The 24,229-nt window shown below is 38.2% G+C and overlaps 1 protein-coding gene across 8 annotated transcripts in view; it reads left to right on the plus strand.

Moving 5' to 3' along the window:
* Positions 1 to 24,229, plus strand: part of KATNAL2 (katanin catalytic subunit A1 like 2) — a 132,414-nt gene that overhangs the window by 46,761 nt on the left and 61,424 nt on the right. For 6 of the 8 annotated variants that reach the window (XM_049901726.1, XM_049901721.1, XM_049901723.1 and 3 more), the window contains exon 2: positions 23,625 to 23,695. The exons of the other annotated variants lie outside the window; for them this stretch is intronic. In XM_049901726.1, the coding sequence (XP_049757683.1) occupies positions 23,625 to 23,695 (71 nt within the window). The remainder of the gene's footprint in view (positions 1 to 23,624; positions 23,696 to 24,229) is intronic. 8 annotated transcript variants of the gene reach the window in all.

The raw sequence follows: 24,229 nt of genomic DNA on the forward strand, positions 1-24,229 counted from the left end.
CACTGCCCTCAGTGCGGCTTGGATTTCTTTCTTCAAGTACCATTGGTTCTTGATCATATGCTACCTTCTGAAATGGTTGAACGTTGACCAGTTCTTTTTGGTGCAGTGAATGTGTAGTCCTTCCGTCTTCTTTTGATGCTCACTGCGTCATTCAATATTTTGTCCATAGAATCCTTCCAAGTTGCCACTCGAGGCTTGAATTTTTTCTTCAATTCTTTCAGCTTGAGAAATGCTGAGCGCGTTCTTCACTTTTAATTTTCTAATTCCAGGTCTTCGCACATTTCATTATAATACTTTACTGTCTAATCTCTTTTCATTTTGAGTTGTGCCACACCAGCAAATGAAGGTCCCAGAAGCTTAATTCCATCCACATCATTAAGGTTGCCTCGACTTTGAGGAGGCAGCTCTTCTCCAGTCATATTTTGAGTGCCTTCCAACCTGAGAGGCTCATCTCCCAGCACTGTATCAGACAATATTCTGCTGCTATTTACAAGGTTTTCACTGGCCAGTATTTTCAGAATTAAACGACCAGGTCTTTCTTCCTAATCTGTCATAGTCTGGAAGCTCCACTGAAACCTGTCTACCATAGGTCTCTGCTGGTATTTGAAACACTGTTGGCATAGCTTCCAGCATCACAGCAACATGGAAGCCACCACAGTATGACAAACTGATAAGTTTCATATAAATGGAATCATATAATATGTGGACTTTTGTGACTGGCTTCTTTAATCTTAGTATAATGATTTCAAGGCTCATCCATGTTGTATCATGTATCAATACTTCATTTCTTTTTATGAATGTATAATACTCCATTTTGTTTATGCATTTGACTGTTAATGGCCATTTGAGTGGTTTCCATCTTTTTCCTATTGTGAGTAAATCTGCTATAAATATTTGTACAAGTTTTGTGTGAACATATGTTCTCATTTCTCTTCAGTGTATACCCAGAAGTAGAGTTGGTAACTCTATGATTAATTGTTGGAGGAACTGCCAGTTGTTTTCCAAAGTGGCTGCCCCAGTTTACATTCCCACCAGCAGTGTATGAGGGTTTCATTTTCTCCACAACTTCACTAACACTTACTATTATCTGACTTTTTGATTCTAGCCATCTTACTGGGTGTGAAATGGTATCTCATGTGGTTTTGCTTTGTATTTCTCTGATGACTAATGATATCAGGCATCTTTTCATGTTTTTATTGGCCATTAGTATATCTTTTTTTGAGAAATGTCTATTTAGATCCTTTACCCATTTCTAATTGGGTTATTTGTCTTTTCATTATTGACTTATAAGAGCTTTTTTATATTATAGATACAAGACCTATATCAGATTTATGATTTGCAAATATTTTCTTCCATTCAGTGGGTTGTCTTTTCACTTTCTTGATGGTGTCCTTTGAAGCACAAAAGGTTTTAAATTTTGATGAAGTTCAGCTTATCTGTTATTTTGTTGCTTATGCTTTTGGTGTCATATCTAGGAATCCTTTGCCAAATCCAAGGTCGTGAAGGTTTACACCTATGTTTTCTTCTAAGGGTTTTATAGTTTTGGCTCTTACATTTACATTTATGTCTTTGATTCATTTTGGGTTAATTTTATACATGGCGTGAAGCAGGGATCCAAATTTTTCCCCTTGCATGTGGCTACACACTTAAAAAGGCAATTCTTTCCCCATTGAATGGTCTTGGTACCCTTGTCAAAAATCCATTTAAGCATAGATGTATAGGTTTATTTCTGAACTCTCAGTTCTATCCCACTGGTCTACCCTTGTGCCGGTACCACACTGTCTTGATTACTATTGCTTTGTATAATATGTGGACTTTTGTGACTGACTTCTTTAATCTTAGCATAATGATTTCAAGACACACAAAATGTGACTGGGGAAGAGCTGCCTCCTTAAAGTAGAGTCGACCTTAATGATGTGGATGGAGTAAAGATTTTGGGACCTTCATTTGCTGAAAAGCTTTGTTTTTCTTTTCCAGAATTGTTTTGGCTGTCCTTGGTCCCTTGTAATTCCATATGAATTTTAGAATTAGCTTGTTAATGTCTATGAATAAGTCAGCTGGGATTCTAATAAGGATTACTTTGAATCCATAGATCAGTTTGGAGACTTGTCATCTTAACAATGTTAAGTCCTCTGGTTCATGAACATGGATTTTTTTTTTTCATATATTTAGGTCTTCTTTAATGTCTTTCAACAATGTTTTGTAGTGCCCAGAGTATAAGTTTTGCACTTCTTTTGTTAAATTTATTCCTAAGTATTTTATTTTGATGATATTATGAATAGAATTATTTTTCTTAATTTCATTTTCAGATTGTTCATTGCAAGTATATAAAAATACAGTTGATTTTTTGTGTATTGATCTTATATCCTTCAACCTTGCTGAGCTGATTTATTAGTTCTAATAGTTTTTTTAGAGGGTTCCTTAGGATTGTATCTAAATAAAATTATGACATCTGCGAATAGAGGTAGTTTTACTTCTTCCTTTCCAATCTGCAGGTCTTTTTTTCCCCCTTGCCTAATTGCCCTGGCTAGAAACTCCAGTACAATGGTGAATACAAGTGGTGAGAGCAGACATCCTTGTTTTGTTCTTGACCCTAGGGAGAAGATAGCTAACTCTTTTACCATCAAACATGATGTTCACTGTAGGATTTTTATATCTACTCTTATAAGGTTGAGGAGGTTCCGTTCTACTCATAATTTGTTGAGTTTTTATCATAAGAGGGTATCAGATCTTGTCAAATGCTTTTTTTTTCTCCCATCTATTGAGATGTCTGTGAGTTTTTTTTTTTAATTCTATTCATATGATATATTACGTTAATTGATTTTAGGATGTTCAATCAATCTTCCATTCCTAGGATAATCTTTCTAGGTCATGATGCATAATTCTTTAGATATGTTGTTGGATTCAGTTTGCTAGCATTTTGTTGAGGATTTTAATGTCACTATTTTTTTTTTTTATTCATAAGAGATACCAGTCTGTAGATTTCTTTGGTATTTGCTCTGACCCAAGAGAGCTGCTCTCTCAGCTATCTTATTCCCTGGGTTCTCTCCTGCAAACTAGCTGACCTACATTCTAGGCTGTATTTTCATTAAAACCACAAAACTCCTCCCAATTGCCTTTCAAGACAACCTCCATTGTTCTTGAGAGCACGCTTAGGTTTGAATTTCTCCATGCTTTGTTCTAAATGAAGTTGGTCTCTTTGGAAGGAGATTAGGAGCTAACTGTTTTATGACCTGCCTCTCCTTCCAGATAAACTATTGAGCCAGGGCTCTGGAGCTGGGGTGGGGACAGTGGCAAGATTCTCTCTGAGTGGCCCTTTGCTCTATGAGCTGAGCCTTAGGTGGAGGAGGTGGGCAGAAGTCTGAGGTCCTCTCAGCCTGCCTCTCCTGACGTGAAACCACCACCTCACGAGTGGGGGCAAGGGCGACCAGGGCCTCAGTAGTCTCTGCACACTGCACCCAAGGTAGATCCTCCATTCCACAACCTGGACCAAAGAAAGAAGTCCCTGCCTCCAATGCATTTGCCCAGGATTTAGTCTCAGCAACAGATAGCTGGAGAAAGATGAGAAATGCTGAAATCCTGTTTCTCCTGGGAAGCAAGCCTTCCAACTTGAGCTAGGGGCAAGGGAACCTACGTTCTTGGTTGCAGCAGTCTGGAGGGAGTCTCCCCCTTGCTGAGCTGGAAGGTGGGGAGGGAGAGTGGTTTTTAGTTAAAACACCACAAACTCTCAACTTTCTTGCCTGATTTTCATGTATTTTTTTAAACAGATATTTCTTATTTGCTGTTTGCCCTTAGGTCCATTTCTAGAGGCTTTAAATGCTTGTGTTTTTTTTTATATATATGTTTTTATAATTTCCATCAGTTTCACTGAGGTGGGGGTCAGCAGAGTTGCTCATGGTGGCATGCTGGAAGTCAAACTCCTGGTACTTTATATATTTTATTTTTTTAATCTCTTGAGCAATCCTGTTATAAGTTTTGTTTGCCTCAATTATTCACTTGTATCAACATTATTTATAGAGTAATATATATTTTTTCCCATCATTCTATTTTTTGAAGATACCCCAAGTCTTAGAATTAATTAGATCTGAGAGTTCCTGACAGTTTTTTTTTCTTTTCAGTATTCTCCATAGTATAAATGGTAGTTCTAATATTGCATGATTAATTAAATATCTATATAGATCAAGTTTAAAGAAAAGGCAACAGTTTTGTACCTGTACTATATACAGAAATATAAAAATAGGAAAATAAAAACACCACATTGCCACAATCCAGAGACTGCCACTCTTAACACCTTAACATATGTTCATATATCCTTCCAGACCCTTTTCTGTGTGTAAATACGTACACACACATTTGTGCTTTTATAAAAATGAAATCGTATGGTACATACTGCTTTCTAACCTAGCTCTCTAACTAGGCTCCAATGTAGGATCATGCATTATATCTGGTTATTCTATCCCTTAAGTCTCTTTGAATCTAGTGCAGCTTTTCCCACTCTTACTGTTCACTTTTTCCTATATTTATTTTTAATGACACTGACTTGTCCAAGAAAGCATACCAGTTTTTCTGCAGAACAGCTCAACTTATAGGTTTGCGTGGCTGCATCTCCGTGATTTTACCGGCTGCTCTATCCCCCTGGAAATTAGTTCTAAAGTCTTGCTGGATTCAAGTTGAACTCTTTAACTTACTTCATAAGTGACGCTGAGAACTTCACCTTGCATTCCCTCGGGAGACCGGGAGACGGTGATGTTGGAGTCTCACCTGTAGGGATGGTGAGGTTGCCCTGCCTTCAGGTGATGGCAGCCTGATCTCTGCACTGTGCAGTTCTTTTCTCCCTTTTGAGATTAGAAAGTGGTCTGTGTGAGGTGAGCTTGTGAAAACAACATAAATGTCATAATTCATAATCTAGTTCAGTGTTTAATAACAATGTCCTTGAATGGAAAGTCCTCTGTATTTCAGTGGACTTTATACTTGTTCTCTGAAATCTCAAAGTCTATAGCCACTTCCTACTCAAGATTAAAAACAAACCCTCCTCTTCATGGTACACTGTGTTCTGAGCAGAATTGACAGTTCTGACTTTGTATTAAATACAATAAATATCTTTCTGGGATCTGATAGCTCTTATGCTTTGTTGTGCAGCACTTAAAATTTAGGACGTTTCCTGGAGGAAAGAGGAGGTAATCAGGAAACAAAAAACAAATTAGAACCTACAGGTATATACATACAAGCTTTAAAGTGAATATTAGATGCAGGACTATAAAATAGAACTATAATAAAAACATTTGAAAGAAGAGATGTGTCCTTTTTAACTGTTTGTTTTTGAGATGGAAAGCTTAATGCAAACTTTGGATCTTATTACAGAAATTGAAACGAGCTAATGTAAGTTAATCTCCATTGCACCCGTAAAAAAGAAATTAAAAGCACTAATGTTGCATGTGGTGTATATACAGTAACATTTCCTAAATGTCTTCTAGGTCTGAAACTGGGAATGATATTCAATGCTTCCTTTTCCTTGGGCTACGGTATCATAGGATTCAATTTTGAATCTGATAATGGAGACATTTCTGTTACCCAATAGCCCACAAAGGAAATGAAGGAAGAAGAAAACAGCCAGATTATCGAAACAGAGACAGATGAAACACCTAGGTTAGATGTTTACTTCTGGGCCTGTTTTCTTTGGTAGACAGAAATCAATTGAGCATCTAATTATGTCCATGTCAGAGGCACACCATCTCTTACAGTGTAAATTGACCCTTTGTTGGTGGCCTAGTCTTAGTTTTTACATTTCCTGTGCTAATTTGAATGACAAGGGTAAAAAGATGTTGCAAATCTGTGGAACTTTACACCTTTAATTTGCACATTTGTGAGACCAAGTTCTTGTTTCAAGTTATAGAAGCTCATTTTAAATATTTAACACTAAGCATTTGAATGTGCGCTTTCTTTTGCCAGTGGTAGCCTACATTTATTTATATCTCCAGGAATCCATTTTACACGTATCAATAGAATATTTACTATATGCTAAACCCTAACATTTCAAATTCTCTTCTGTTCAACTCCATTTAAAATTTTTCTTTCATTATTTCTCCTCTTTGTTCGTAACAACCCCTCTTTTAGTAACAACAATAACAAATCAACAAAAAAATTTGAAGCTTCTTACTCCATTCTCTGGAAAAACTTCTGTTTAGAAATTTCCCTCTATTTTTACTATACCAACACCAAAGAAATCTTTCCATTCACACATTAATGGTAGTTATTAAAAAGAGTCTAATGAAAGAGAGCATTAGTGACAAATGCAAAGCCCATGTATTGATAATTAACACCAATTAATCTTTTAAATATATGCTTTCTTATCTCTTTTTTTTTTTTTTTTTTTGCTTTTACTAAATTCTGAGTTTCCACCGAATTTGTCTCAGAGTAAAAGTCACATGATTACTTTAAGGACTGGCGGTCTCAAGTACAAGCTATTTAACCATCTCTGTGGTAAGGAAGCCATGTTTGGAGTGGCCTTGTTACCAAACAGAATTCTGAATCACTGACCCGGAGTTCCTCAATCCCCATCATCTGCCATAGAGATTAAAACTCTTTGGCAAACTTTGCAATTCTAACACAAAGAAACCCTAGAAATACTTTGTTTTTGAACATTTTGTTGTGGTTTGGGTGAAAGCTTACAGAGCAAATTAGTTTCCCATTCAACGATTTATACACCATTCTGTTTTCCTGACATTAGTTGCAATCCCCTCAATGTGACAGCACTGTACCCACTTCCTCCCTGAGTTTCCCATTTCCATTTGCCTGTCTTTCCCGCCCCTTCCTGCCTTCTAAATGTTTTTGGGTAAATACTGCCCTTTTGGTCTCACATGGTTGATTGTTCAGAGGAGAATGTTCCTCACTGGTGTTATTGTTCACTTTATAGGCCTGTCTGTTCTTTGGAAAGTGTTCTCCAGGAGTGTGTTCTGTTGCAGGTCTGAAGGGTGTCTAAGGACCTTAGTCTTGGGGGTTCTACCAGGCTTTATCAGATGAGTAAGTCTGATCTTTTTTATAAATTTGAATTTTATTCTATATTTTTCTTTCACTCTGTCCAGGACCTTCTACTGTGATCCTGCTCAGAGCAGTCAGTAGTGGTAGCTGGGCACCATCTAGTTCTTCTGGTCTCAGGCTAGGGGTGGCTATGGTTTGTGCCATCCATTAGTCATTTGGGCTAATGTTTCCTTGGGACTTTGATTTTCTTCACTCTTCTTTGCTCTGGATGGGAAGAGACCAATAGTTGTATCTTAGATGGCTGCTCTCAAACTTTTGAGACCCGAGTCGCTACTCACCAAAGCAGAATTAGAACATTGTCTTTATGGACTATTTTATGCCAGTTTAACTAGATGTCACCCGAGACTATGGTCCTAAGCCCTCAAGCGCGGTGACTCAGTCACTCGAGGTGTTTGGTTATGGCTAAGAAGTTTTCATAATTGTGCCCACATATGCTTTTTACTGTACATATGGATATATTTATAGCACATACAAATGCATATGTAGAAATATCCTCTGCTACACCTGTATATGCTTGTGGATGTACTCTCATATGCCATCCCACATCTGTTCAGCTTACATTTCTACCTGTATCCACTTGTAGGTTATTGTTTGTTATTACTGTTATTGCAGGATTGTGTGTGTAATAGTATTTACCATTGTTGCCTTTTACTGTTCTCTACCTCTCAGTGTCTTCCTTTGCCTTGGTCATGTCATACTGACTTCCCCCATATAGTGTATTGTCTTTCCTTTCACCCAAGTTAATATGTGTCTGCTATCGAGTTAAAGTCTTTGTCATCTAAACAAAAAAAAACCCACTGCTGTCAAGTCGATTCCAACTCATAGCGACCCTATAGGACAGAGTAGAACTAGTGCTGCTCTCACAGAAATACCACAAGTGGATGGCTTTAACAAAGAGAAATTTATTCTCTCACAGTCTAGTAGGTTACAAGTCCAAATGCAGGGTGTCAGCTCCAGGGAAAGGCTTTCTCTCTCTGTTGGCTCTGGAGGAAGGTCCTTCTCCTCAATCTTCACCTGGACTAGAAGCTTCTCTGTGTAGGAACCCCAGGTCTAAGGAATACGCTTTGTTCCTGGTGCTTCTTTCTTGGTGATGTGAGATCCCCAACTCTCTGCTTGCTTCCCTTTACTTTTATCTCTCGTAAGATAAAAGGTGGTGCAGGCCAAACCCCAGGGAAACTCCCTTTACATTGGATCAGGGGTGTGACCTTAATAAAGGTGTTACAATCCCACCCTAATCCTCTTTAACATAAAATTACAATCACAAAATGAAGGACAACTGCACAATACTGAGAATCATGGCCCAGCCAAATTGATACACACATTTTTTTAGGGGGATATAATTCAATCCACGATACCATCAAAGAATATTTCTTTTTGTATGTAAACCTTCTGTTAATTTTTTATAACAGTGGTCTCATACCATATTTGTCCTTTTGTGACTGACTTATTTCACTTAGCATAATGCCCTCCAGATTCATCCATGTTGTGAGATGTTTCACGGATTCATCATTATCTTTAACACGTGCAGTATTCCATTGTGTTCATATACCACACACAGTTTGTTTATTGATTCATTCATTGATAGGCACTTGGGTTGTTTCCATCTTTTTGCTATTGTGAATAATGCCGCAAGAACATGCGTATACATATATCTGTGTCATGGCTTTTATTTCTCTAGGGTATATTTCTAGTACTAGGATTGCTGGATCATATAGTATTTCTACTATGTTATGTCAGTTGACCTAGATGTCCCCCCCAGAATATGGTCCTAAGCCCTCAAGCCCAGTGAGGCTTGATATTGATTCTACAGTATCATCTAGCAATCCCACTACTAGGTATATATCCTAGAGAAATAAGAGCTGTGACACAAATAGATATATGTACACGTTTTCCACAGTGGTTATACCATTTTATGTTTCCACCAGCAGTGTAAGAGAGTTCAGTCTCCGCATACCCTTGTCAGCATTTGTTGTTTTCTTTTTTTTATCATTGTCATTAATGCTGGGGTGAGGTGATACCTCATTTGCTTAATTATCTAGTGCTGCTAGGACAGAAATACTGCTAATCGATGGCTTTAACAAAGAGAAATTTATTCGCTCACAGTCTAGGAGGCTAGAAACCTGAATTCAGGGTGCCAGCTCTGGGGGAAGGCTTTCTCTGTCAGCTCTGAGGGAAGGTCCTTGTCATCAATCTTCCCCTCATCTAGGAGCTTTTCAGTGCAGGGACCCAGGGTCCAAAAGATGTGCTATTCTCCTGGCTTTTGTTTCTTGGTGGTATGAGGTTCCCATATCTCTCTTCTTGGTTCCCTCTTTTGTATCTCAAAAGAGTTTGATTTAAGGCACAACCTAATCTTGTAGATTGAGTCCCGCCTTATTAACATAACTGCCTCATTAACATCACAGAGGTAGGATGTACAACGCATAGAAAAATCACATCAGATAACAAAATGATGGACAATCACACAATATTGGGAATCATGGCTTAGCCAAGTTGACACACATTTTTGGGGGACACAATTCAATCCATAACATCATTGTTGCTTTGATTTGCATCTCTCTAATTTTTTTTTTTTTTTAATGGCTAATGATTTTGAGCATCTCTTCATGTATTTATTGACTGCCCGAATGTCCTCTTTGGTGAACTATCCATTCATGTCCTTTGCCCATTTTTAAAGTTGATTGCTTGTCTTTTTTTTTGTTGAAGTGTTGAAGTTTTCTATAAATTTTAGAGATGAGTCACTTGTCAGGTGAGTAATTTCCACATTTTCCCCAGTCTGTAGGTTCTTTTTTTACTCTTTTGGAGAAGTCTTTTGATTCACACAAGTGTTTAATTTTTAGGAGGTCCCAGTCATCTAGTTAGTTTGTCTTCTGTTGTTAGTGCATTTTTAGTTAAGCTTGGTAGTCTATTTATGCCATAAATCTGGGACCCTAGGTTTTTCCTTATTTTTTTCTTCCATGATCTTTATAGTTGTAGGTTTTACATTTAGGTCTTTGATCCATCTTGAGTTAGTTTTTGTGTATGGAGTGAAGTATGGATCCTGTTTCATTTTTCTGCAATTGGATGTCCAGTTTTGCCAGCACCATTTATTGAAGAGACTATCTCTTCCCCATTTAATGGCTTTCAGCCCTTTGTCAAAGATCAGCTCTCCACAGGTAGATGGATTTACTTCGGGGTTCTCAGTTCTGTTCCATTGATCTATGTGTCTGTCATTGTACCAGTACCAGGCTGTTTTGACTACCATGGCTATATAGTAGGTTCTGAAATTGGGAAGTGTGAGGCTTCCCACTTTGTTCGTCTTCTGTAGTAGTGCTTTGCTTATCCAGGGCCTCTTTCTTTTCCATATAAAGTTGGTGATTAGTTTTTCCATCTCATTAAAGAATGTTGATGGAATCTGAATTGGGATTGCATTATATCTATAGATCACTTTGGGTAGTACTGACATTTTCACAATATTGAGTCTTACTACCTATGAGCATGGGATTTTTTTCCTTTTATGTAGGTCTCTTTTGGTTTTTACTGTAGTGTTTTGTAGCTTTCTTTGTATAAATCTTTTACATCCCTGGTTAGGTCTATTGCTAAGTATTTTATCTTTTGGGGGGAGAATTGTAAATGGTATTATTTTCTTGATTTCCTTTTCAGGGTTTTCTTTGTTAATGTAGAGGCATTGGACTGAATTTTGTATATTGATCTTGTACCCTGCTGCTTTGCTGAATTCTTCTATTAGTTCTGGTAGCTTTCTTGTGGAATCTCTGGGATTGTCTATGTATAAGATCATGTCATTTGCAAATAGGGATAGTTTTAACTTCTTCCAAGTTGGATGTCTTTTATTTCCATTTCTTGCCTTATTGCTCTGGCTACAACTCCTGGAAATTCTTTTTTTTTTCTTTTGGCTTTAACAGAGAGAAATTTATTCTCTCACAGTCTAGTAGGCTACAAGTCCAAATTCAGGGCGCCAGATCCAGGGGAAGGCTTTCTGTCTCTGTCGGCTCTGGGGGAAGGTCCTTGTCATAAACCTTCCCCTGGTGGAGGAGCCTCTCTGTAGGAACCTTGAGTCCAAACAATGCACTCTGCTCTTGGCACTGCTGTCTTGTTGGTATGAGGTCCCTAACTCTCTGCCTGCTTCCCTTTCCCTTTTTTTTTCCTTTCCATTGTGCTTCAAGTGAAAGTTTACAGCTCAAGTTAGTTTCTCATATAAAAATTTATATACACATTGTTATGTGACCCTAGTTGCTCTCTCTATAATGTGACAGCACACTCCTCCTTCCACCCTGAATTTCCCGTGTCCATTCAACCAGCTTCTGGCCCTTTCTGCCTTCTCAACTCATCTCCAGACAGGAGCTGCCCATTTATTCTCATGTATCTACTTGAATCCTGGAAATACCTTTGACAGGGATTGGGACATCTATAATTTTCCAGGAATGCAATCAAAATCCTGCACACACCTCTCTGGTAGGCTCTTTATATTCTTTGAAAAACATGGTCAACATTTCTCAGGTCAGCTTACGATATGGAGGTCCCTCCATCCCAAGAATTAGAGCTTTTGGCTTTCTATTCATCAGACCAACAGTGTTATCACTAGATCAATGGTCCACTGTTTAACAACTCTCCAGGGATTCTAAAAGGAGTTTGACAGGGATAATTTCAACAAATGATCCAGCTTAAGGTGTTAGGGCAGCTGTGAAACCCAGTACTCTCCTCTGGGTAATATGTATATTGTCTTGGTCATCTAGTGCTGCTGTAACAGAAATACCACAAGTGGATAGCTTTAACAAAGAGAAATTTATTTTCTCACAGTCTAGTAGACTAGAAGTCCAAATTCAGGGCGTCAGCTCCAGGGGAAGGCCTTCTCTGTCAGCTCTGGAGAAAGGTCCTTGTCATCAATCTTCCCCTGGACTAGGAGCTTCTCTGCACAGGAACCCTGGGTCCAAAGGACACACTCTGCTCCTGGTGCTGCTTCCTTGGTGATATGAAGTCCCCAACTCTCTGCTTGCTTCCCTTGCCTTTTATCTCTTGTAAGATAAAAGGTGGTACAGGCCACACCCCAGGGAAACTCCATTTACAGAAGTGACCCGAGCAAGGATGTTATGTCCTACCCTAATCCTGTGTAACCACAGGAAGAGATTATGATCTGTAACACACAGGAAAATCACAAAATAGAGGACAGCCACACAATACTGGGAATCATGGCCTAACCAAGTTGACACATATTTTTAGGGGACACCATTCAACCCATGCTGTAGATAGATAGATAGATAGATTAGATAGATAGATAGATAGATAGATAGATAGATAGATAGATAGATAGATAGATAGATAGATAGATAGATAGATAGATAGATATCAGTATCAATCTATCTGTCTATCTATCTTATCTATCCATCATCTATCTATCTATCTAATTAGTTGCTGTGGAGTCAACTCTGACTCATGGCAACCCCATGTCTGTCATAGTAGAACTGTGCTTCGTAGGGTTTTTAATGGCTGAGTTTTCCAGAAGTGGATCACCAGGCCTTTCTTCCCAGGCACGTTTGGGTGGACTCGAACCTTTAACCTTTTGGTTAATAGCTGAGCCTGTTAACCATTTATACCACCCAGGGACTCCTACCTATGGATAGTGGATAATAAAACTCCTGAGTGTCTTTGCTTCTGTGTGTGTGTGTGTGTGTGTGTGCGTGTGTGCCCACGTCTGACGGGGTAGTGAGGTCAGGGGGACATGGGGATGGGAAGTGAGGTGAAAAGGAGGAGATACCTTTGTATGGATCTGTCCTTCCTAGTGAATGAGAACAACCTGAGGCCAGCATCAGGGTCAGGACCCCTTCCACCCCACACTCTACCCCCAACCCACCTCTGCTCCCAGTATTTTCTGAGGCCGGAACAGGGAATCCAGATGTCATCTGCCAAGGTGATAGTGTAGTTTCTTGGTCTAGAAATTTTCTGATCTGTGAAGAGTTGAACTCAAGCCACTGTATTTGTTACTTACCAAATCATTAAACAATTCAGAAGTGTATGAATTAAAAATTAAGCTGCTATATCCCACCCCATTTCTCTACCCAGAAGTAATTAAAATGGCTAGGTTTTTGTCCTTCCCTTTTCTATGAGTAGAAGTGTGTGGGTGTATATTTCTATGATTTTCCCTTTACAGTGTGTCTTAGAATTAGGTATATCTGCATGTGATTATAGGGAAAGATTTTCAAGACATTAAGTGGAAAAAAAGTAAAATGCAGAACAGTGTATATAAAATAATCCAATTTTTGTAAAATTTTATAAGTTTGTACATTAATATGTTGATATTTTCATCAGCCCTTTTCAGGACCGTCACATAATACGTTAACAATGGTAGGTAGAATGAAGAAAGAAACTTATTTTTTAATATTCTGTACTAATTGAAGTTTTCGTTTGTCATCTTTAAGTATTACTTTTAATTCATATTATCTTGCCTTAGTATTTGCGGGGGGCAGTAAGTAGTTGGGGAGAAAATACATGTCTTCAGAATCTTTCCTTGTCATATATATAGATCAGCCTCATTCTTAGTGTTCCATTGTAAGGCTACACCTTGATTTATTTAACCACTGATGGACATTTGGGCATTTCTAATTCTTTGCTAATACAATAATGCTTTATTAAATATTCTTGTATAAGAATTGTATCATTGATCTTCTACACTGTAAATCGGTAGGAGTGGAATTGCCAGATTAATGAGTATATGCATTTATCTCCTTGATAGATTTTGTCAATTTGCTATACAAAAGGGCTGTACCAATTTACTTTTCCACCAATTGTATATAAGCATGTGTTTTTTGCTTGCCAACTCTGATTATCAAAATTTTAAAAATTTCTGTATTTACAAAGTTTGAGATTTTTGTTGAAAGAAGCTGCATTTTGCCCCAATGAGCTGAATAAATATCAATAATACTTATTAATATTTCAGTTGCAAGTTATGATAAAACTAAAAAAGCAAACTAGAGAGTGAAATGGCTGCCCAGAAGAGAGTGTGTTCTTTTCTACCTGGCAAGCCTTCTCCTGTAGTCGCATTGATGCTGCAAGCTTGGTAAAGTGCATTCATCACAGCAAGTAAAGAAGCTTCATTGCCACACCTGATGTGGTAGCCTGGCACTGCTATCAGGGGAGGCCCTTACAGTGGCCGGGGTAGTAAGTAGCTCTCCCCCTACCACCACCATTTTAATTTTGAATAACTTCAAAATATTGCATCAAATTATTTGTATTTTTTGCCAGATCATTTATTTTGTATATCAGGGCAAAAAAAAAAAAAAAAAAAACTACTTAAATGATTTATGTTTATTTATTTCATTTTTTTGTGCTTTATGTGAAAGCTTACAATACAAATCAGTTTCTCATTCAAAAACTTACATACAAATGTTTTGTGACATTGGTTGCAATCACCAAAATATGTCAGCACTCTCCCTCTTTCCCCCCTGGGTTGCCCATGTCCATTCGTCCAATTTTCCTGTCCCTTCCTGCCTTCTTGTCTTTGCTTTTGGGTAGGTGTTGCCCACTTGGTCTTGTATACTTGATTGATCTAAGAAGCACATTCTTCATATGTGTTATTGTTTGTTTTATAGGCCTCTCTAATCTTTGGCTGAAAGGTGGACTTCAGAAGTGGCTTTAGTTCTTAGTTAGCTGCATGTCTGGGGGCCATAGTCTTGGGGGTTCCTCCAGTCTCTGTCAGATCAATAAATCTGGTCTTTTTTTGTGAATTTGGATTTTATTCTACATTCATCTCTTGCTCTGTCCGGGACCCTCTATCGTGATCGCTGTCAGAGCGATTGGTGGTAGTAGCTGGGCACCATCAGGTTCTTCTGGGCTGGTGGAGGCTGTGGTTCATTAGTCCTTTGGACTAATGTTTTCCTTGTGTCTTTACCAGTAGATATATCTTAGATGGTGGTTCATAAGCTTTAAAGACCCCAGACGCTACTCTCCAAAGGAGGATGTAGGATATTTTCTTTATGAACTACGTTATGCTAATTGACCTAGCTGTCCTCCGAAACTATGGTCCCTAGCCCTCAGCCACAGCAACTCGGTCCCTGAAGGTGTTTGAATGTGTCTAGGATGCTTCTATGACTTTGCTTTGGTCAAGATGTACTGACTTCCCATATATTGTGTGTTGTATTTTCCTTCACCAAAGTGAACACTTGTCTACTATCTAGTTAGTGATTTCTCTTCCCTTCCCCACCCCTCCCAACCCTTGTAACCATCAAAAATGGTTTTTTTCTATGAATAAATCTTTTTGAGTTTTTATAACAGTGATCTCATACAATATTTGTCCTTTTGTGGTTGACTTGTTTCACTCAGCATAATACCCTTCAGATTCATCCACGCCATGAGATATTTTGCAAATTCATCATTGTTCTTTATTATTGTATAGTATTCCCTTGTATGTATCATAATTTGTTTATCCATTTATGTATTGGTGGGCACTTAGCTTGTTTCCATCTTTTTGCTATTGTTAATAATGCTGCAGTGAACACGTGTATGCATATGGATTTATGTTTATTTTAGCTTTTTTTCCACCCACCCCTTTTTTGCATTTTAAAACAGCTTTATTGAGGTATAATTCACATACCTTACAATTCAGTCATTTAAAGTGTACAATTCAATGGTTTCTAGTATATTTGCAGAGTTAAGCATCCACCACAGTCAATTTTAGAACATTTTTATTACCCTAAAAAGAAATCCCATATCCCTTAACTGTTACCCCTCAATTTCTCAATCCCCAACCCCAGCCCCTCCTTTTTAAAAACATCTCTCCCAGGATCTTTTTTCTGTTTCTCTAATGAGTTTTCTGGCTCTCCCCAGACCCTTCTCACCTTTAGGAAGTTCAGAGCTATCAGCCAAACCCAGTGCTGTGTGTGTTGTACTGAGGAACATGAACAAAACACTCCCATGCTGCTTTTTCTCAGCGTCCTAGCCATAGAGAACATTTGCTTCAGCACATATTTAGGTTAGGAAGAAAGAAATGCTTCTGGAGGGAAGGATGGAAAGACTCTGAAATTCAGGAGCAAAGCACCTAACAGCTGTTGAGCAACCACCAACCATTATCCCTAAGATTGCCATGTTGTTGTTGTGTGCCATTGAGTGATTCTGACTCTTAGCGACCCTATAGGACAGAGTAGAACTGCCCCATAGGGTTTTCTAGGCTGTAATCTTTATGGGAACAGATTGCCAGGTCTTTTCCCCCACAGAGTGGCTAGTGGCTTCAAACTGCCGACCTTAAGGTTAGCAACTGAGCGCTTAACCATTGTGCCACCAGGGCTCCTTAACACTAGCATAAAACCAAAGCCAACCCATTGCCATCGAGTCGATTCCAACTCATAGCATCCCACAGTTTTCAGGCTTTGTCTCACGTGATGTACAGGACACCGCACAGAACTCTAGAGGATATAGAAATTGTAGGAAATAGGACAAGTCCGTGTCTGATGTAGTCTCTCTGAAGATGTAGATGGTTTAAAGGTACTTCCAATCCTTTGTTCTCCAAAGACCATTACAAACATGTGGGATGGATTAGCTTTATTTGTAGCAGGCCTGTGACTATTCAGAAGATAAAAAGTATAATCTCCTATGAGATTGTACTACTCCTGGTGCAGCAGAGTGGCTAATATTCTGAAGGAGGCATAGCCAGTAATTCCTTTGAAATCGTCACCAAAATTATGGGCATTATTAGTTTTGTGGAGCCACTTGAGACACTATTCATTTATTTATTGTTTTAGGTCAAGAAGAGTGTCTTGTACCACAGTTGTAACTAAAAAAAAAAAAAAAAATTTTATTTTTTTTGTTTTTTATAACTAGCTTTTTGCAAATTAAGATAGTAGCGTCTCTCTGGTCTGGAGTGAATGTGTAGGGTGGGAGTGGATGATAATAATGATGAGTTAATAAAGGAGAGGAGTTGAGGAAAGAGCGAGCCTTGGCCTGGAGCCAGAAGCCCTTGGTTCTGCTACCAACCCATTGCTGCTGTGGGGGCAAATTCCTTAACTCTTCTGCATCTCAGATTCCTGAAACTCAGTGATCCCCAAGTACCTTCTTTTGTTGTTGGGTGCTGTTGAGTGGATTTTGACTCATAGGAACCCCATCTGACAGAGTAGAACTGCCGCATAGGGTTTTCTAGGCTATAATCTTTAAGGAACAAATCATCAGGTCTTTCTCCCGTGGGTCCGATGGGTAGGTTCGAACTGTCAACCGTTAAGTTAGCAGCCCAGCACTTAACTGTTGTGTCACCAGGGCGCCTAAGTATGTTCTAGACCAAAAACCAAATCCATTGCCATCAAGTCAGTTCCGACTCATAGCAACCTTATAGGACAGAGTAGAACTGCCCATAGGGTTTCCAAGACTGTAATCTTTACAGAAGCAGATTGCCACATCTTTATCCCGCAGAGCCACAGATGGGTTCAAATTGCCAACATTTTGGTTAGCAGCTGAGCACTTAACCACTGCACCACCAGCACTCCTCAGTACCTTCTAACCAAGCCAAACCCACTGCCATCAAACTGATTCCGACTCATAGGGATGCTCTGGGACAGAGAGATCTGTCCCACAGGGTTTCCAAGGCTGTAAATCTTTAAGACTGCCACCACTGACCTTTTGATTAGCAGCCCAGCGCTTAACCACTGTGCCACCAGTGCTCAAATTACCTTCTAAAAAAAAAAAAAAAAAACCTTCTAGCCACCTAAAATTCTGAACTGAAACCCCAAGCTTGGTTTGAGAATTAGAGATATATCCCATCAATCCTACTACTGCCTTTTTAATATGTGGCTATATTTTTCTTTTGCAAGCTTCCTTTGAATTGAATTCTGTGATGATTGTAATTTTCATCATGCAAACAACAGTCAGCAACAAGGAACTTCCTGCAGTGTTTTCCCTCCTTATACACTAGATGGCACTATAAACCCAGCGCCGTCGAGTCGATTCTGACTCATAGAGTAGAAAAAAGAACTATAGGTGAGGCAAATCAAAGTTTCAAAAAAAAAAAAAGGAAACGAACAAAAAAACCAAAGGAGAGACTTTGATGGGTGATGGCATTTTTGTCAACTTAGAAGAGCTTCAGTCTTAACAGTTGTTATGTCTAGCAGGTGAAAACCGGTCACCACTTAACAGCATCAACAACAAGGGGTGGTTAGGTGAATGATGGGTGTTGGTTCAAGGGAGAATTATTTCACCATCATTATTATTAATCATAATAATTATGGCAGTTGTGTTGGCATAGCAGCCTCCTGGGTGCCAAGCACTTGGACATCATCCTCCCTTTTTAACTCCCTGGTAACACTGTGAGGAAGGACCCTTAGCCCACTGCCAGCAAGAAAGCTGAGGCTCAGAGGGGCTCAGGGCCCCTCTCCTAGCCCTATCCCCAGGCCAGCTGTATCTTTCCTTGAGTGATCAAAACTCTGTGGCAATGATGTTACCTGAAAAGCCTCCAACACACCTGAACCCACCTTGATTGTGACTGGGATGCCACTGCAGGCCACAAAGCCCAGCTGCATGAAAACACTCATTTCCTAGGGAACAGGGGAGGGTTTTTTCCTTAAGACTGTGTTCAAAATAAATAAAATAACAATTCTAATTGAAAAGAGTTGTGATCTCAACGTCTTCAGAAAGATGCTTGAAAACTGCCAATGTTATTTACATCAGGATAATGTCATTTTGTATAGAGGCTTTTAAACTTTTTTTACGGTGAACCTCTGTAAGACATCTTAAACTGGGATCCAGTACATACACGCACACACCTGCAACAAAGGTTTCATGAAGCAATACTATGCCTACCTGCCTGTTAAGCATTCTGAGATAATTCTATTTCATTAAACCATTCTGTCTGTAACCCATTAAGTTGATTTTATGACCTGAAGTTTGAAAAAAAAGACAGTTATCTAGTGAACCTATTAAGAAATACCAGTCTCTGCTTAGCACTTGGCACCATGCCAGACACTGTGGGTACTTTAAAGAATTATTTACCAATACTTCCCGTTTTCTGGGAAAGAGAAGAGTTACTTTGAGAGACATTAGGCAGTCATATAAGACACTGTGATATTATGCCCAGAGACCAGAAAACAGTGGAAGCAGAAAATTTAAGTGAAGTTTTTGTGGGATAGTGAGATAGTATCTAAGCTCTTATTTTATTATGAACTTACATGCATATTCCATTCATGTGAAGTTAAAAAAAGTGAAAACTAAACCATTTACTTTTTTTTAAAGGATGCATATATAGGTGGTAAAACCGTAAAAAACAAAGGAAAGATGAACACAAAAGTCAGGATGGTAGTTACTGCTGGTGAGAGGAAGGGGAAACATCTGGGAGGGACACACAAGGGATCGTCTAACATACTGAAGGTGTTCCAAGTCTATGATAGTTAATGTTATGTAACTACTTGACTAGGCCATGATTCCCGGTATTGTATAATTCTCCTCCATTTTTTGTGATCTGATGTAATTCTCCTCCATTTTGTGGTATTATATAATTATTCTGCATTTTATGTGTGGTAAATCCTAAACCTCTATATGTTAATGAGGCAGGATTAGTGTGGGTTGTATCTTGAGTCACACCATTACTAAAGGGCATGACTCTAGTCACACGTTTACTCAAGTCACACCCTTACCCAAGTCCCACCCACTCAAATCTGATGATGTGAGGGGAATTTCCTTGAGGGTGTGACCTATATCCAATATATATAGATGCTCTGGCAAAGCTTGTTCTTGCTTTGGATCCTGCATCTGTTCGTCATCATCTGACCTCTGGTTCTTGGGACTCGAGCTAGCAGCCTGCCATCTGACCTGCTGATTCCGGTATCCATAAGCTTCCATAGTCCTGAGAATTGGCAGCCTATCGTCTGACCTGTAATGCCAGTTTCCACAGCCCTGTGGCCCAGCAGCCTGTCGTCTGATCTGCCAGTTTGGGTTAGTCAGCTCCTGCAACCATGTGAGTCAGGAGAAACCTCTAGCCTGATGCCTGACCCTTGGGATTTGGGACTTGCCAGCCTTCACAACTGTGTGAGCCATTTCCTTGAGATAAATACATATATATATGCTTCACTGGTTTTACTTCTCTAGAGAATCCACCCAAAACAAGGTCTTAATAAGGTAGTGTTTATTTTTATTATTATTATTAAAAATGAATGTGTGTTTTATATACTCTTCTGTATGGATTGTATATTTTACAACAGCAAATTAAAAAATAGCAAAGAAGATTACTGTAATCATCTTCTTGATTGTTTATCTCTTCTTGGTAATTTGTTTTAGGGTTTGTTAACCCTCCCTGATTTAAAGTGATCTCTTTAAGGGCGGAGAAATGTACACAGTGTCATTTTTTAGAATGGCCTGCTATCACTTTTAAACTTCTCCTTAATGCTATCAGATCTGCCCTTGAGAATGAATTTGGGTTTTAGAAATAGTCAAACCTGCTAATAAAGTGTGTTTGTAAACTGGATGAAGTGCAACTTCAAATAATAGGATTATCCAACATCAGAGAGTTGATTATGTTATGTTACAATCTCTGTAGCCATTAAAAAGTCAAGTTTTAGAAAAACTTTTAACGACTTGGAAAAATATTTACAAAAATTTTTTTTCAAAATATTTTTAAGAAGCAAAAACACATTATGAAAACACATAAACTCTATTTTGTTAGAAAATGACTGAAAGATTGTGACCAAAATGTTTTATTTTTTCTTGTGCCTTTATGCATTGTCCCGGTTTTCTGCAAGGACTGTGTATTATTCTTGTAAATGAAGGTTGGAGGGAGACTTTGGCTCATTAACCTACATTGAAGACAATTTTAAAGGAGATGTTTCAGAAATGTTTTGTGGAATGGAATAAGAACATGACCTGCCAAGATGACTTTGAAGGGAAAAATGTTCATTTAAATATATTGGGTCTGACATATTTGCTTAAAAATCAGTTATGACTTTTTAATTCAAGATTGTAATTTTCCTTTAATCTTTTTTTTCCCCAGATTTCTGAGAGCCCTAATTTTTATTTATTTTAGACTAAATTTAAAGCAACAATATCTTTTGAATGTCAGAGAGCAAAATAAATTTTGGCTGAACAAGTGGGTAGTTGCTGTGCTCCTTTCACAAGCACTTTGAAACACGTACTGCTTTATTTGCTGTGTTTTCTAGTAAACTGAGTAAAGGCTTACCACCTTAAGCAACAAGACTTTATATCTGAATCAATTTGGATGGATACATATTTAAAGTAAGTTACTATTTTACAGCTTAGTTAAACAGAAAATATTGAATATAAATGAACCTCTTTATTATTACTTTGAATCATAAGAGACTACCCACAAAGCATCTAAAACATCCATTTTGTTTTGCGTGCAAAAAGCAAGAAATGGATGTTGTGAAAAAGGAGTAATCAAAGAATAAGAACTATCTCTTAGAAATTAAAAATATAATTGTCTAAGTAAATTCTATAGAATAGTGTGAAGACAGGACTAGGAAATTGCTCAGAAAATAGAAAAAAGAGACAAAGAAACTTTATGACACTACAAGAAAAAAGAATCCTAAAGGCTCACTCTAGATAGTCTCTATTCAGTTAATAGGAGTTCTTAAAAATAAAGCAGAGAAAACATAAGGAAATAATTTATTAACAAAATAATAAAAGGAAATTTCCAAGAACAGAAGCATGGGAAATTCCAGTTTGACAATGCCAGCACAGTGAATGGAAGAAGACATTACATCAAGAAGCTTGTATAATTTCAGAACACCAGAGTTAAAAAAAGATCCTAAAAGATTCATGAGAAGAAAAAAAAAATATATATATATATATGTGCAAATATATATCGATTCTGACTCATAGCGACCCTATAAGTCGGAATTGACTCGACGGCACTGGGTAGTGGGATATATGCAAAGGGTCAGGAATAAGAATGACATTGGACTTTTCAATAAAAACACTGAAAGATAGATGACAATGGAACAATGTTATTCCCTTCTGAACTATCAAGTTTAAAGTAAAATAAAGACACTTTCAGACGTGCAAATTCCCAAAAACAATTATCTCCTATACAGCTTTATTCAAGAAGATGTGTACTATTTGAAACAAGAGGTGACCAGGAAACGGGAAGACTCAAGTTCTGGAAAATGCTCTAACACTGGGAAGTTTCAAAGGAAATCCCCAGAATGAGTGCTTATAGCAGGCCTAAGGGGCAGCAGTTCTGTTTGGAGTGGGAGGGTGGAGGCTCCAGGAGGAAGGCCATCAGGCGGAAAAGTATACTGGCACATGATCTAATGTATTTGACGGTGTGCAGAGTGATATGAGGGTGTGCTAGAAACGTGTTAGTGTTTGAAAATTAGCAATAAAAACATATGTAAAAAAGTAAGCAATTAAAAAAAAAAGGCAGTTTTTCATTCCAAGAAAAACAAACGTACAGAAATGGGAAGGTAATCGCTTTGGGCTCAGCAGTGAACAATATTTACAAATAATATAATCACCAATTGCTTTAACTGTAAGGGGAGGAAAGGATAAGAAGGGCAAAAGAGAGCTTAACTGTCCTCTACCTTAATGGGAAATGAATAGTTAATGTCAAACATTTATACATCTCAAAACAGTGGAGGTGAGTATCAGGAGAAACAGCTAAAATAATTAAGGTTGTTGCCTCTAGGGAGTGAGACTCAGAGGTAGGGTGGAAGTGGGGCAGGAAACTTGTTTTTCTTTAAAAGTTGTAGTACTATTTGATTTTTAAATGACTATATAAGTATTTTAACTTTATTATAACATTAATTTTTAGAAAGCTCTGGATGGATGCCTGAAAAGCTTTCAAATGTGTCATGAGTGTGTGTGCATAGATTTTATGGCATAATTTGGGCCATTCAGGAGCTTTTTTCCAATCATCTAATTTTTTCCAATCATCTAATTCTTACCTGTGTTCTTATTAGATAAAGATGTTAGGTAAGTTATTTCCAGATAAGGGTAGTACTATTGAAAGTGAGTATTTTATGAACACATTTCAGGGGAATTTGAGATACCAGATAACTAAATGTAGCTACACATTAACACTGTGAATAAATGTACAAATTCATCCAGTTTGAATAAAGGCCTTATTAATGCAGGAATTTTCCTTTTATGGTCTCTGCTACTCTCAGTGGATATTGTAAATGCTTGGCTGTGCAATCACCCCTGAATGGTTTCTTGGAACCCATCTCCACATTGGTGCAGGGACTGGGTAGGGCTCGAAGTGAATTAAAGACATAGTCGCATGTAAGTGCCTCTGATGTCAGAGCTGATTTCTGGCTCGAGCGTTTATGTCACTTTCCTTAACCTGCTTCAAGTAGTGGGAGTGTGTATTTTTTTTCTTCATGATTATAAGCAATAAAAGCCCAATTAGCTTGGGAGTAAGAATTTCAACTAATAAAGTGCAATGCTAATTTAAATCATCATACTTTAAGTTTACAATTGAGAAGGCAGCTTTAAGAAGAAAATAACAATGGAAAACAACTTTATCTATCCTTAGAGACTTCCATCTGCTTTCCAGCCTTTAAGTCGTGCTGCTCTGTTTTGACAGGTTACATTTACCTTCAAGGGTTTGTTGCTATAAAAGGAGTGTTGTATGTCATTGTCATCCCGTCTACATTTTCCTTTGTTCACAGTGCGAGATGAGGACGGAGGCACGACGGAAAAATCTTCTCATTTTGATTTTGCATTACTTAACACAAGAAGGGTATGTTGCATCACTGTTAATTCCTTTCTTTCTCTGCCCTCCACTTTTACTGCCTTATTTACGTATATCTTTTCCACAATATGCATCTGAAAACTTTATTAGCAGACCTACTCAGGACATGACATACTTTTTCTTTCCTGCCAAGTTTGAAGATGGCGTAGGCCTTTGGAATGAGGTTTCCTGGGGTTCCACTGCTGGCTGTCTATCAAATCGATTCCGACTCATGGTGACCCTGCGTGTGTCAGAGTAGAACTGTGCTCCAGAGTGTTTTCAGGGGCTGATGTTTCGGATGTAGCTTTCCAGGCCTTTCTCCTGGATGGACTCAGCAGCCGGCCTTTTGGTTAACAGTGAAGTACGTGAGCCGTTTGCACCACCCAGGGACTCTGCTGGCTATATAAAAAAAAAAAGATGCAGATAATTTTCTTATTCTTCAGTTTTCCTTTTCTCAAAGTAAAGGTATTTACCTAGAAAACCTGAAGTCCAATTCTCTTTTTCCTGCAATATCCATTCTGTAGCTTTCAGGGAAAGGAAATT

Source organism: Elephas maximus, chromosome 11, assembly GCF_024166365.1.
Source record: "Elephas maximus indicus isolate mEleMax1 chromosome 11, mEleMax1 primary haplotype, whole genome shotgun sequence".
Classification (NCBI taxonomy): domain Eukaryota; kingdom Metazoa; phylum Chordata; class Mammalia; order Proboscidea; family Elephantidae; genus Elephas; species Elephas maximus.